This window comes from Schistocerca gregaria, chromosome 4, assembly GCF_023897955.1.
Source record: "Schistocerca gregaria isolate iqSchGreg1 chromosome 4, iqSchGreg1.2, whole genome shotgun sequence".
Classification (NCBI taxonomy): domain Eukaryota; kingdom Metazoa; phylum Arthropoda; class Insecta; order Orthoptera; family Acrididae; genus Schistocerca; species Schistocerca gregaria.
The window spans coordinates 630,085,145-630,100,944 of record NC_064923.1 but is presented as its reverse complement, the minus strand read 5'-3'; the positions used below and the strand labels follow the sequence as shown (position 1 = coordinate 630,100,944).

At 41.3% G+C, this 15,800-nt stretch overlaps 1 protein-coding gene across 1 annotated transcript in view; it reads left to right on the top strand.

Annotated features, from left to right (window-relative positions):
* The window catches only part of LOC126267844 (uncharacterized), a 1,288,882-nt gene that overhangs the window by 1,179,116 nt on the left and 93,966 nt on the right, over positions 1–15,800 (top strand). Inside the window, exon 5 of the mRNA XM_049973152.1 lies at positions 14,710–14,730. Coding sequence (XP_049829109.1) covers positions 14,710–14,730 — 21 coding nt within the window. The remainder of the gene's footprint in view (positions 1–14,709; positions 14,731–15,800) is intronic.

Sequence of the window (15,800 nt, the reverse complement as noted above, 5' to 3'; positions counted from 1 at the left end):
TCCTACGACTTAATTAGAAGATTGATTAACGAAAGGCAAACCTACGTTTCTAGCTTTTGTAGACCTAGAGAAATCTTTCGACAATGTTGACTGACATACACTATTTCAATTCTGAAGGTGGCAGGGGTAAAATACAGGGAGCGAAATGCTATTTACAATTTGTACAGATACCAGATGTAAGTTATAAGAGTCGAGGGGCATGAAAGGGAAGCAGTGGTTGGGAAGGGAGTGAGACACTGTTGCAGCCTCTCCCCGATGTTATTCAATCTATATGTTGAAAAAGCAGTAACGGAAACAAAAGAAAAATTCCGAATAGGAATTAAAACCCATGGAGAAGGAATAAAAATTCTGCGGTTCGCCGCTGACATTTTAATTCTGTCGGAGGCAGCAAAGTACATGGAAGAGAAGTCGAACGGAATGGACAGCGTCTTGAAAGGAGGGTATAAGATGAACTTCAACAACAGCAAAACGAGGATAATGGAATGTAGTCGAATTAAGTAAGGTGATGCTGAGGGAATTAGATTAGGAAATGAGACACTTAAAGTAGTAAAGGTTTTTTGCTATTTGGGGAGGAAAATAACTGATGATGGTCGAAGTAGAGAGGATATAAAATGTAGACTGGCAATGGCTAGGAAAGCGTTTCTGAAGAAGAAAAATTTTTTAACATCGAGTATAGATTTAAACTTCAGGAAGTCGTTTCTTAAAGCATTTGTATGGAGTGTAGTCATGTATGGAAGTGAAACATGGACGATAAATAGTTTAGACAAGAAGAGAATAGAAGCTTTCGAAAAATGGTGCTACAGAAGAAGGATGACGATTAGATGGGTAGATCATATAAGTAATGAGGAGGTATTGAAGAATTGGGGAGAAGAGGAGCTTGTGGCACAACTTGACTAGAAGAAGGGATCGGTTGGTAGTACATGTTCTGAGACATCGAGGGATCACCAATTTAGTATTGGAGGGCAGCGTGAAGGGTAAAAATCGTAGAGGGAGACCAAGAGATGAATACACTAAGCAGATTCAGAAGGATGCAGGCTGCAGTAGGTACAGGGAGATGAAGAAGCTTGCACAGGATAGAGTAGCATGGAGAGCTGCATCAAACCAGTCTCAGGACTGAAGACATATGGTTGTCAATAGATAGTGACCGGGTCAAATATCTCACAAAATAAGCACCAAACGAAAAAACTGCAAACAACGAAACTCGTCTAGCTTGAAGGGGGAAGCCAGATGGCGCTATGATTTGCCCGCTAGATGGCGCTGCCGTAGGTCAAAAGGATATCAACATCGTTTTTTTTTTAATAGGAAACTCCATATTTTATATCATATTCGTGTAGTACATAAAGAAATATGAATGTTTTAGTTGGACCACTTTTTTCGCATTTTGACAGATGGCGCTGTAATAGTCACAAACGTATAAGTACGTGGTATCAAGTAACATTCCGCCAGTGCGAATGGTATGTGCTTCGTGATACATTACCCGAGTTAAAATGGACCGTTTACCAATTGCGGAAAAGGTCGATACCGAGTTGATGTATGGCTATGTGTGCTATGTATGCGGCTCGGTATCCTGGACGACATCATCCAAGTGTCAGTACCGTTTGCCGGATAGTTACATTATTAAAGGAAACAGGAAGTGTTAGGCCACATTTGAAACGTCAACCACGACCTGGAACAATACATGATGCCCATGTAGGTGTTTTAGCTGCTGTCGTGGCTAATCCGCACAATAGCAGCAGACAAATGGCGTTAGAATCGAGTATCTCAAAAACGTCGTTTTTAGAATGTTACATCAACATCGATTGCACCCGTACTATATTTCTACCATAAATTGCATGGTGACGACTTTGAACGTCGTGCACAGTTCTGCCACTGGGAACAAGAGAAATTACGGGACGATGGCAGATTTTTTGCACGTGTTCTATTTAGCAACGGAGCGTCATTCACTAACAGCGGTAACGTAATCCGGCATAATATGCACTATTGTGCAACGGAAAATCCACGATGGCTGCGACAAGTGGAACATCAACGAGATTGGTGGGTTAGTGTATGGTGCGGCATTATGGGAGGAGGGATAATTGGTCCCCATTTTATCGATGGCAATCTAAATGGTGCAATGTATGTTGATTTCCTACGTAATGTTCTACCGATGTTAGTACAAGATGTTTCACTGCATGACAGAATGGCGATGTACTTCCAACATGACGGATTTCCGGGAGATAGCTCGCGTGCGGTTGAAGCGGTGTTGAATAGTATATTTCATGACAGGTGGATTGGTCGTCGAAACACCATCAAAATGCCCAACGGGAGTGTTCTATGTATGCGGCTCGGTATCCTGGACGACATCATCCCGCACGTTCACCGGATCTGACGTTCCCAGATTTCTTTCTGTGGGGAAAGTTGAAGGATATTTGCTATTGTGGTCCACGGACAACTACTGACAACATGCGTCAGTGCACAGCGCATTGTCAATGCATGTGCGAACATTGCGGCAGGAAAACTACTCGCTGTTGAGAGAAGTGTCGTTACACGTATTGCCAAATGCATTGAGGTTGACGGACATCATTTTGAGCATTTATTGCGTTAATGTGATATTTACAGGTAGTCACGCTGGAACAGCATGCGTTCTCAGAAATGATAAGTTCACAAATGTACATGTATCACATTGGAACAACCGCTACGTTCTGTATTTTAATTTAAAAAATCTACCTGTCACCAACTGTTTGTCTAACATTGTGAGCCATGTGTTTGTGACTATTACAGCGCCATCTATCATAAAGCGAAAAAAGTGGTCCAACTAAAACATTCATATTTCTTTACGTACTACACAAATATGTAAGAAAAACGGGGGTTTCTATTTAAAAAAAAGGCAGTTGATATCCGTTTGACCTATGGGAGCACCATCTAGCGGGGCAACCATAGCACGCTCTGGTTTCCGCCTCAAGCTAGACAAGTTTCGTTCTTTGCAGTTTTTTCGTTTGACGCTTATTTCGAGAGATATTTGGCCCGGTCACGATTAATGGACTACCCTACATACGCACACACACACACACACACACACACACATATATATATATATATATATATATATATATATATATATATATATATATATATATATATACTTATTTCTTGACCGAGTTACGTCAAATTTTTGTATCATACAGTTGTGGAATTATGTAATGTGCGATTTTCTCAGACTGAATTGGTAATAAAAGTTAGACGGTGTTTTATTTTTTTTTCAAACATACCCTTTTTAATAGAAAAATTGCGTATTGACATTAACAGATTAAAAATGAGACAGCGTAAAATGTCTGTGATGTTTGTTGTAGGATACATGTGCTAGTCTTTTACGAGATATCGTATTTTGAAAGTTTCCCACACCGACACTTGTAGAATACCTGTCGTCGCACACATGTTAAACAACAATACAAAAGCATAGTAGTATATAGATAGATAGATTTCACTTAGTGATGGTTGCCCAAAACTGAATTACACCTATGCTGATCAGCCAGAATGCTAAGACTACCAAACTAGTCGGACACACGCACGGTCCATTTAGTATCAGTGACTGTGCTGTCCTCGTGCAGAATGGGGAAGGACGGCTATCTGAGTTTGACCGAAGACAAATTGTGGTGACCATGAGGCTCTACACTAGCTTTTCAGAAACTGGACGACTTGTCGGGTGTTCGAGGAGTGCTGTGGTGACTGTCTTAAGCACTCAGTGAAACCGATGTGGAAGCACGTCCAGACGTCGTGGGGTTGGGCTGCCATCCCTCATTATAGAGGTCGTACCTCATCAGCTGGGCAGACTGGTGAGACAAATAGGCGCCGAACTGTGGCGGAACTCTGACTTTAATGCCGGGTGGTGTACAAATGTGTCTGAATACACAGTGAACCGAATACTCCTAACGATGTGTCTCCGCAGCCGACGATCCATGCATGTGCCAATTTTAACACTACCACATCAACAACTACGACTGAAATGGCCACGTGACCATTGGCAATGAACGTTAGCGCAGTGTAAGAACTTCTCATGGTCTGATGAATCTCCTGTTCCCCTCGACGAAAAGTATAAACCCCTTCAGAAATCAAATACCCCCAGGAACAAAGCAGGTCACAGAAATTTTATCCCTAAATATCTCTTTTAGCTCTTACATGTATGCTATGCAGATTTAATATATTAATAATAGTAATGCTTACTATGGCTGGCAAACCCTTGGGTTTTGGTCACAGGATAAGTGACTTCAGCCTATAAATTTCTAGATGCTGGTGCGACTACATCTTGCAGGTAGGGTGACTCACTGCGCTTGGAAAGCAGAGTTAACTCGTAAAAGAAGTGCGAATACGTCAAGATGTTTTGATTTAAATGCCTTTGAAGCTACCTGATAAATCGAAAGCTAGTTCAATCCTTTTATATTCCTAACTCTGCCCAGAACATATTCCCCTTCTTTAGTGCTATGATAGGAGCATTTCTAATTGTGATTTCCCACTTTTACTCTATCGTTATATTGACACTAGACCGCCACAGCCTGGCAACAGATGTAGATTCGTTATGACTCAGGCGACGTCTGTCCTTCGAACCATGTTACTTATGGTATATCATGGCAAATAATATAATTTTCACAAAACAGTGATAACAAGTATTTGTCTACTTTCCTACAAAAGGTGAACTGATTTATTCAATTTTAAACACAAGAGTGGTACGCGAAAAAATAACTGACAGAAAACCTGTTTTCTTCACGTGAAATTCGAATGAAGATGTAAATTTTACCGTAAGATGAATTTTATGTCGCTACACGCTTGCAGTTCACATAAGAACGAATTTACCAGCTATATTCTGCTCGACGTTATACCATCGTATTTCGAGAACGGAATGTTATTCGATTAAAAAAATTTTTTGACCTTATTCGTTTATCTCTCTTCGTGCAAATTTCGACAAATATTCACTTGATGCCTTCCTGAGAGACAATCTTCACTCATTCCAAATTAATAATATAAGTGTAGACCAGATATGGCTTGAATTCAAAGAAATAGTATCGGCAGGAATTGAGAGATTTATACCAACTTAATTAATAAACGACGGAGCTGATACTCCTTGGTACACAAAACGGGTTAGAACACTGTTGCAGAAACAACGAAACAAACATGCCAAATTTAAACAGACGTAAAATCCCCAAGATTGGCGATCTTTTACATGAGCTCGAAATTTGGAGCGGACTTCAATGCGACATACTTATAACAGTTTCCACAACGAAACTTTGTTTCGGAACCTGGCAGAAAATCCAAAGAGATTCTGGTCGTATGTGAAGTATGTTAGTGGCAAGAAACAATCAATGCCTTCTGTGCGCGATAGCAATGGAGATACTATCGAAGACAGTGCTGTAAAAGCCGAGTTACTAAACACAGCCTTCCGAAAGGTCTTCACAAAAGAAGGAGAAGTAAATATTCCAGAATTCGAATCGAGAACAGCACCCAACATGAGTAACGCAGAAGTAAATATCCTCGAAGTAGTGAAGCAACTTAAATCACTTAATAAAAGCAAGTATTCTGGTCCAGACTATATACAAATTAGGTTCCTTTCGGGGCAGTCTGATGCCTTAGCTCCATACTTAACAATCATATACAACCGTCCGCTGACGAAAAAATGGTTCAAATGGCTCTGAGCACTATGGGACTTAACTGCTGAGGTCATCAGCCCCTAGAACTTAGAGCTACTTAAATCTAACTAACCTAAGGACAGCACTCACATCCATGCCCGAGGCAGGATTCGAACTAGCGATCGTAGCGGTCGCGCGGTTCCAGACTGTAGAGCCTAGAACCGCTCGGGATCGACGAAAGATCCGTACCCAAAGACAGGAAAGTTGCACAGGTCACACCAATATTCAAGAAAGGTAGTAGCAGTAATCCACTAAATTACAGATCCATATCTATATGGTCCATATGCAGCAGGATTTAGGAGCATAAACTGTGTTCTAACATTATGAATTACCTCAAAGAAAACTGTCTATGAACACACAGTCAACACGGGTTTAGAAAACATCGTTTCTGTGTAACACAACTAGCTCTTTATTCACATGAATCTTGAGTGCTATTGACAAGGGATTTCAGATCGATTCCGTATTTATGAATTTCCGGAAGGCTTTTGACACTGTTCCACACAAGCGGCTCATAGCGAAATTGCGTGCTCATGGCATATCGTCTCAGTTATGTGACTGGATATGTAATTTCCTGTCAGAGGGATCTCAGTTCGTAGTAATTGACGGAAAGTCATCGAGTAAAACAGAAGTGATTTCTGGCGCTCCCCAAGGTAGTGTTATAGGACCTTTGCTGTTCCTCATCTATATAAATGATTTGGGAGACTATCTGAGCAGCCGTCTTCGGTTCTTTGCAGATGACGCTGTCGTTTATCGACTAATAAAGTTATCAGAAGATCAAAACAAACGGCAAAACGATTTAGAAAATATATCTGAATGGTGCTAAAAGTGGTAGTTGACCCAAAAAACGAGAAGTGTAAGGTCATCCACATGAGTGCTAAAAGGAACTCGTTAAAATTCGATTACACGATAAATCAGTCTAATCTAAAAGCCGTAAGTTCAACTAAATAACTAGGAATTATAATTACGAACAACTTAAATTAGAAGGAACACACAGAAAACGTCGTGTGGATGGCTTACCAAAGACTGCGTTTTATTGACAGGACACTTAGTAAATGTAGCAGATCTAATAAAGAGACTGCCTATACTACGCTTGTCCGTCCTCTTTTAGAATACTGCTACGCGGTGTGGGATCCTTACTAGATAGGACTCACAGAGTACATCGAAAAAGTTCATAGAAAGGCAGCACGTTTTGTATCATCGCGAAATATGGGAGAGACTGTCACAGAAATGATACAGGATATGGGCTGGACATCATTAAAACATAGGCGTTTATCGTTTCGACGGAATCTTCTCACGAAATTCCAATCACGAACTTTCTCCTCAGAATGCGAATGACACCGACCTACATATGAAGGAATGATCACCACTATGAAGTAAGGGAAACCAGAGCTCGTACGGGAAGATATAGGTGTTCATTATTTCCGCGCTCTATACGAGATTGGAATAATAGAGAATTGTGAAAGTGGTTCGATGAACCCTCTGCCCGACACTGAAATGTGATTTGCAGAGTATCCATGTAAATGGAGATGCACCTAAATGGGAGGCTGAAATGTATACCACCCATCAGATGACACGAACATAAGTGTTCCGTGAATCGTCAGAATAGTAACTCGGTTGTTGTGACTGTTTGTCGCAATCACATAACGTGTCCGTTACAGACTACCCTCTCTCCCAGTGCAGTGCGCCGACGCTTGGTCGACTGTTGGCGGTACCATTAATTATGTAGCGCTTGTGAAGTTAGAGGACAACAGGGCGCGGTAAAGCCAAAGCTGCGCTGCATTTCCTCTGGCCACGGCAGTGTAGCTGCGAGGTTCGTTAAGCGGTCATGCGGTTCAGTCCGCTGGATCCTGAACGGCTCCATGTACGAGTATTGTGCTAGAGACGGTCGCAGATATTATCCAGTTGTTCTCGCAGTGGCGGCAGGTTTCTATCGCCTTACGAGCAACCATAGAAACCATGGGCTACTCCAGCATATCCACTTTCTACATCCCTTGAAAACATACAAGCCACAAAATTCCTTGGATTGTAGGTGCAAGATGCTCTACTACGTACCAAGAATGCGCAATATCTGGGTTGCTAGTTAAATTGAATCTGCTACTGCACTAAAATTCTTTTCAAGTGGACAGAAAATAAGTTATCAAAGACAGCGCACTTTGCCCAAACAAATTTGCTGCTGCGATATGTGTCATTCTCTGGGAAGATTCATATGATCACAAAATTAATTTTAAACCACAAAAATAATTTTAAAATCGGAGCCTCTTGCAAGCTTTTGTGTAGAAACCTAAATATTTTTCGACCTCCTTAATTGAAGATGGTAGAAGTAATTTTGATCACCAGGAGAAAGTTAGATGGAAGGAACACATTCAGCGCACAAAAAACCAGCTCACAATATTGACGCAAAAGAGATTTCTATATAAAGAGCAAAGGCTTATTCTGAATTACCACACAGTAAAAAGAAAAAAAAGATGAAAAAGACCATGAAAAATTTTAAATAACAGTGAAGAAAATATCAGTAAGAAAAATACTTCTACCATGTAACGGATTTCCTAGCAATTCAAAGATAAGAAATTAAATTTCAAGTAATTTAAGCTTAAACACAGTGGAAAATTGTTGAACAAAATAGAAATCATGTCTTCGGTCATATCCGACAAAGGTTTTGTTTTCCTTGCAAATACACATATCAAAAAAAGTTTAGCAACACCTCGGTTCAGAGAGTTTCAGAACCTGTACAGGAAATTGTATTAGAGATCAACATAAAAATCATTTCCGCCCTTTTTATTGTTCGTCGCAGACATTGCATGTTGTACCACCAGACAACGACATCTTCAGCAGTGGTGATCTAGACTGCTGTACACACCGGTATCTCTAATACCCGGTAGCACATCCTCTTGCATTGATGCATATCACTATTCGTCTTGGCATACTGTCCACAAGTACATCAAGGCACTGTTGGTCCACATTGTCAAACTCCTCAACGGCAATTCGGCGTAGATCCCTTAGAGTGGGTCACGTCGTCCATAAATAGCCCTTTTCAGTCTATACCGGGCGTGGTCGATAGGGTTCATGTCAGGAGAACATACTGGCCACTCTATTCAAGCGACGTCTTTATCCTGAAGGAAGTCATTCGTAATATGTGCACCATAGGTGCGCGAATTGTCATTCATGAAGACGAATGCCTTGTCAATACGCTTCCAATACGGTTGGACTATCGGTCGGAGGATGGCATTCGCGTATCGTACAGCCGTTACGGCGCCTTCCACGACCACTAGCGGCGTACGTCGGCCCCACATAACGCCACTCCAAAACAGCAGGGAACCTCCACCTTGCTGCACTCGCTGGACAGTGTGTCTAAGGCTTTCAACCTGACCGGGTTGCCTCCAAACATGTCTGCATTGATTGTCCGGTTGAAGAAATATGCCACACTCATCAGTGAAGAGAACGTGATGCCAATCCTGAGCGGTCCATTCGGCATGTTGTTGGGCCCATCTGTATCGCGCTGCATGGTGTCATGGTTGCAAAGATGGACCCCGCCATGGACGTCGGGAGTGCAGTTGCGTAACATGCAGCCAAGTGCGCATGGTTTGAGTCGTAACACGTCGTCCTGTGGCTGCAAGCATTCAACATAGTGGCGTTGCTGTCAGGGTTCCTCCGTGCCATAATCCGTAGGTAGCGGTCATCAACTGTAGTAGTAGCTGTTGGGGCGGCCTGAGCGGGGCATGTCTTGGACAGTTCCTGTCTCTTTGTACCTCCTCCATGTCCGAACAACATCGCTTTGGTTTCCTCCTAGACGCCTGGAAGCTTCCCTTGTGGAGAGGCCTTCCTTGCTCAAAGTAACAATGCTGATACGATCGAACCGCAATATTGACCGTCTAGGCATGGTTGAACTACAGACGAGCCGTGTACCTCCTTCCCGGTGTAATGATTGGAACTGATCGACTGTCGGACCCCCTCCGTCCAATAGGCGCTACTCATGCAGGGTTGTTTATATCTTTGGGCGGATTTAGTGACATCTCTTAACGGTTAAAGGGACTGTGTCTGTGATAAAATATCTACAGTCTAAGTCTATCTTGAAGAGTTCTGGGAACCGGGATGATGCAAACATTTTTTTATGTGTTTATGTCTTCCTCTAACCACAAATGCCACACGACTACATTAGTTCATTCATTTTTGTCATTACATCACGTCACATAATCTACACTGTCATTGCTGACTTGTCCTGCATCGTAGTGTACCTCTTGTAGTGCAAATTCAAGTGGTTCAAATAGCTCTTGAGGTACTATGGGCCTTAACATCTGAAGTCACCAGTCTCCTAGACTTATAACTACTTAAACCTAACCAACCTAAGGACATCACACACATCCATGCCCGAGGCAGGATTCGAACCTGCGACTGTAGCAGCAGCGCGGTTTCCGGCCGGCGTATTGCAAGTGATTCCAGAACCAATAAACTGCAGTTACTAGAACAGTGACAACAGCTTGTAGTTTACATGTCATGGTGCGATATGTCTAACAGGAACTTCTTTTAAGCGAATGACACACATTCGCAATACTCATGGCCGCTGAACGACATACAGTGGTGTCCAAAATTAAAGTAACAAATAGAAATTTCGCAAGGTTCCGTTTATTTTGCTACAAAACACTACACACAGGCGACAGTAAAATAGATACAATGCAAAGAATATAGATAGTAAACAACTGTCACATACATGACAGTGGAGAAAAATGATCCTCGTTTTCCAACTTGACGGATTTGCATAAAAGTTTTGACAACTGGTTAATTTGCTCAGTATGGGGGTTGGCCACCTCTAGTAGCAACATAGGCATGACAAGGACGGGGCATGTTATGAGTGACGTCATCAAAAATGGTTCAAATGGCTCTGAGCACTATGGGACTTAACATCTGAGGTTATCAGTTCCATAGAACTACTTATACCGAACTAACCTAAGGACATCACACACATCCATGCCCGAGGCAGGATTCGAACCTGCGACTGTAACGGTCGAGAATTTTCAGACTGGAGCGCCTAGAAATGCTCGACCAGAGCGGCCGGCAATGACGTCATCAATCTTATATTGAGGAAATAACGCCATTCCTCCTGCAGATCTGCTCTCAAATCTTGGAGAGCGATTGGTGGAAGCTGACATGGTGCAACAGATCGCCCTGTGCGTTCCAGACATGCTCTATGAGATTCAAATCGGGAGAGCGAGCAAGCCACGCCATGGGTTCAATAGATTCCATTCCCGAAGATACCAACCACCTGTGCTCTAGGAGGTCGGGCATTATCGTCCGTCAATACGAAATTTGGGCCCACAGCACCTCGCAACAACCGCACGTAAGCTCCCAAGACCGCGTCACGATACGTGACAGCAGTTAAACAGTCCCGGTTGACCTGTACAATTTCGTGAAGGGGTGTTCGTGTGTTTACCATACACACCAATAGCGATCCACCTCGATATCGATCTCTTTCCACAATGTTTGGGTCCAAAAATCGAGTTCCACGTTGCCTCCGTCGAGAATCACTCCCCCGATCAAATGGGGACTCATCTGTGAAAAGAACATTGGCCCAGAGTTCGACCGTCCAAGTGGCATGCCGACGACTCCACGGTAGACGTACCGTTCTGTGAAGATGCATCAGAGGTACACAAACAGCAGGTCTCCTACAGTAAACGCCGCTCTGTCGAAGCCTTCTGTACACCGTTCGCCTCAGTGCATCACGTCTAGTGGCTGCTGCGAGGTCAGATGCCGGCTGCCATGCAGTACTAAGACGATAACATCGTGGCCTTAGATCCAAATAACACCCCTCTGTTTCTGATGTCACAAATGTTCCGCCCTGTCCTGGTCTTCGGGATGCAGATTCGACCTCTATAAACTGTCGTCACATCCGAAAAAACAGAACGATATCCATTAAGCTATCAGGCTACGTTATAACCCTATGACTATTATTGTAATTTAATATGCTTTAACCTAAATAACAGAAAACCCAGACTCCATGTTGTCACGTACACTATACTCCAACAGAACAAAGATTCTGTTACAGGAAAAGCTCTTACTAAAATCTAGTGTAGTTTCCCAATAAAGTACGAGGGTCACTCCAAAAGAATTACACACTATTTTTGTAAAAATACAGTTTTTATTCTGCATGTGTGAAAGTTTTACATTGGGTAGATACATCCTACCCTCTTGTTTTCAAACCTAATTAAACCTGTTCCCGTGAGTGGCACCGTCACAGTAGGTCTTCAAGTTGGCTGCTACACTTGACGTTCGTCAGAAGCAAAGTGCTGTCATAGAATTCCTGTGCTGTGAAAACGAGACAGTGGGGAACATCCACAAGAGATTGAAAAAGGTGTATAGAGATGCTGCTGTCGATCGCAGTACAGTTAGTCGGTGGGCAAGCAGGTTACGTGATGAAAGTGGGCACGGAAATATTGAGGATTTTCCTCGCAGCGGCAGGCGTCGTACTGCATACACTCCAAACAATTATCAGAGAGTTAACGAATTGGTGACTGCTGACAGACGCATCACAATGAACGAATTGTCACGCTACGTTGGGATAGGTGAAGGAAAATTAAGTGTTTGCAGAATACAGAAAGTGTTAGCGTTAAACAAGGTGCTCGGCCACATGTCAGTCAAGAAACCATGGAAGCGAACACAAAACTGGACAACACTGAAACACCCACCTTACATTCCTGACCTGGCTCCATGTGACTGTCATCTCTTCGGGAAACTGAGAGATTCTCTTCATGGAACAAGGTTTGAAGACGATGACTCCCTTGTGCACGCTGCCAAACAGTGGCTCCAACAGGTTAGTCCAGAATTTTACAATGTGGGCATAGAGGTTCTGTTTCCAAGATGAGGTAAGGCAGTTGAGAGGGATGGAAATTATGTGGAGAAATGAAAATATTGTTTCTAAAGGATGTATCTACACACTGTAAAACTTTCAAACATGTAGAATAAAAGACGGATTTAAGAAATAATAGTGTGCATTTCTTTTGGAGTGTCACTCGTACATTATGGGAGGATAGTCCTGTTAATAGGAAAGGATAATCAATAGACTTATCCGTTTTGCAGGATTTGACAGTGTGTTGTGTCTAATGGACAAGTAAATAAAACTATTCAGTTTTTTTTCCTAGGCTTTTACCCAGCAGTTAAATAGAAACGCAATATGAATAATATTATACTGAAGCTGGGACAACTCAGTTCCAAGTTTATTTAGTGATTCAAAACATGTACTAATGGTCTCCAGACTATCCTTGGTAATAAAAAAATGAAGTCTGGAAAAGTAGAAGTATGAATTTGGCCAACTTTCTTCCAACTGCTTAATTTGGTTCATCAAATTAATATTACTCCGCGTAAAAAATATTGGTGCAGACACTGGAATTTATTCTTGACAACTACACCTTTATACACTACGTTTTTAAAAGAGAAAAAGTCTAGTAGATAAAGAAGCTAAAAAAATTGGCCAGAGTGATCTATAGAAAAGCATTTTCAATAATAAACGACTTTAGTACCTTAATACTTAGATAGTGAAGCATATACTTTTTATACTGATCATTTCATTTCACGAAAACCCCTTTCTCACTGGAATTTGCTTTCAAAAGCTATTATTCTATGAACAGTTCTCTGTATAGTAATTTACCAGATTGTAGTTACTTGGTTACACTCTGATTGAATTTTACTTAAGCAAACACTTACTATAACACTTTGCAATTGTTAAGAAAACACAGAAACAGTTCAAATGGTACCTCATTATATTAACTTTGCACTTAGTAAGTTTATAAATTGGATACTCGGATTCATCAAACACTAGAAAGAAACCCTATATGGGTGTTGATTAGGATGAAATAACAGGGTGAATCACTTTCTTTAGAGTTCATAAAAGATTATTAGAACACAGTTTAAATGAACGGTTTACGCTGTACAGAATTAAATTTACTATAGAAATCTTATCGGGTAGCTGTGGGCTTGGGTATGGCGAACAATTATGGCGACACCCACAGTACGGCGTGCACGTCTCTTGCTGTATGGGCTCAATTTCTCTTCTTGGCGTCAGTCAATTCTACTTGCAATAGCCCAACAACTTGCAGCTACGCAGTAAGCCATTTTCAGTCTCTATCCGTGGCATTTTGTGCGAATTTTCAGACAAAGCTTCTCCTGCTCCTCAAATGTCTAGCCTCAGTTTGCTTGTCATACTGCAACAGATCTCACGAGGCACGCATTTCGATCTAAGAGCACACATCTGGCTACGGCACATACACTTAATTGGGCTGCAATTTCTGACAGTATTGTTAATGTTGAACACCTCCAATTGCATTCTAGTAAACGTAAAACTTCTCTAAGGCAAACAAAATGTTAACAAACGGCGGCTCCAAAGAGTGGCATTTTCAGTTCTGAAGCTATAATCGTTCCTCGTAATGACTTATTGTGAAAATCTTGTCAGAGGAACGAGAACTAGAAGTAAACAACAGTCATTGAAATGTTAAGCCAGTGACATTAGCAATATTTCACAGTTGGCAGAGAGAAGGATGGTTTCGATATCCGTGATTAAGACGTCTTATCAATTAAAACTTTCACTTATCGTTGGGAGTATGCTGTACTCCTTTAACGGACGTGAATCTTTTAACTATTGCACTATATAGCTCTGCATGTAAGACTTGGTATTTCTCCACAGTCTCAGGTTCATTTAGAGTGTCAGGTTTTATACTGAAGTTAGTGGACAGTTCTCCAATTTAAATTAGAGAAAAGGAAAAAGAATTGTATAACACAAAATATATTCGAGAAAGTTTCTTCCTCCATTATGAAGAACTACAGAATTATTTCGATTGAGAAGGACTCGTACGTTCTTTCAAAATGTAAAGAAATAGTTTGTAAAGACAATCAAAATATTCAGCATAATACTGAGAAATTTTTGTTTGGTAATAATTCTTTTTCCCACTGTTCGAACTGACCCGGTTTTCATTATTTCATTCTCTGCCTTTGGGGCAAACATTACTGCTGACTATCTTCACTTGATGACAAATTTCTAATCTAATGAGGTTCGGTCTCTCTTTTGCAGGTCTTCTGCAGCCGCCCAACGGTGAGTCCATGAATATGTTTTGCTTTTACTATATTCTTATAATTATCGACTGTATAAGTTCATTTTTATATTTTCATTTATTGGTGTACAGTAACGAAAATACTGTAATACAGTTAAATATCAATTAAATTGAGATTAAATTTAACTGTTATTACAATAAATAATTGAAAATTCCAGAGAATCAGTTTGCACTTTCATTAGGTATATACACGAAATTAATAGAGTTAGAGTACACATTAATACTCTGCTCATCGGTGACAGTCTAATCATCATATGTAGCGTTTCTTGTTGCTTTCTACTAGTTCCTTATCCTGAAGAAATTGAATGAATGAATTCCTTTCTGAGCTCAATAACGACTCTTTGATCTAAACAGATAAAGCAACAAGTAGTCCTTAGCTCCGAGGATAGCTAGAACGCTCATTATGTTCCTATGTTATTTATTATTAACATTCCAGTCTTAATACTGTACAACATAAGACAGTTTAGGAATGAGCTCTACACTAAGTTTCAAGGCAAGTACACATAAGCAAATCACCTATTAAAACAGATTTAAATCTGTGATTACTAATACCGGCAAGTCTTTGACTGAGGTGAGACTTATAAATTAACCCAATTTGCATTCAATTAGTGACGACGAAAAGTTCTCGCCTGCAATCGGAGTTGTTCTTTAATTACAGAGATAAGGGACGCCGGGCCCTCGCGCGACTTCATCCAATCGCCGAGGCCCATCTTGAGTCAGCAATCAGCGAACTTCTTAAATCTTTCGGCAGACAATAATCCAGAAAAGAGAAGAAAACTTGGAGCGCGCGCTCTAATTGAAGTATTTCCGCCATTTCTGTCATCTAGTTTTAGAGATAACGCTTAGCCTTAATCCAGCGCTTTGAAGCCACAGGGAGAAAGGTCTTGTTACACTCTCACCGAGACATAATGACTGTCCCCGGGAAAACAAGAGTTCTTGCGTTTGTTGTCTCTCTCTAACTCTCCCTCTCGCTTTCCCCGTGTTCTCTTGCTCACGCGTTCTTAATACGTAAGTAAATGTTCTTGTGGTCCAACTAAATTTCCTCTCGGCC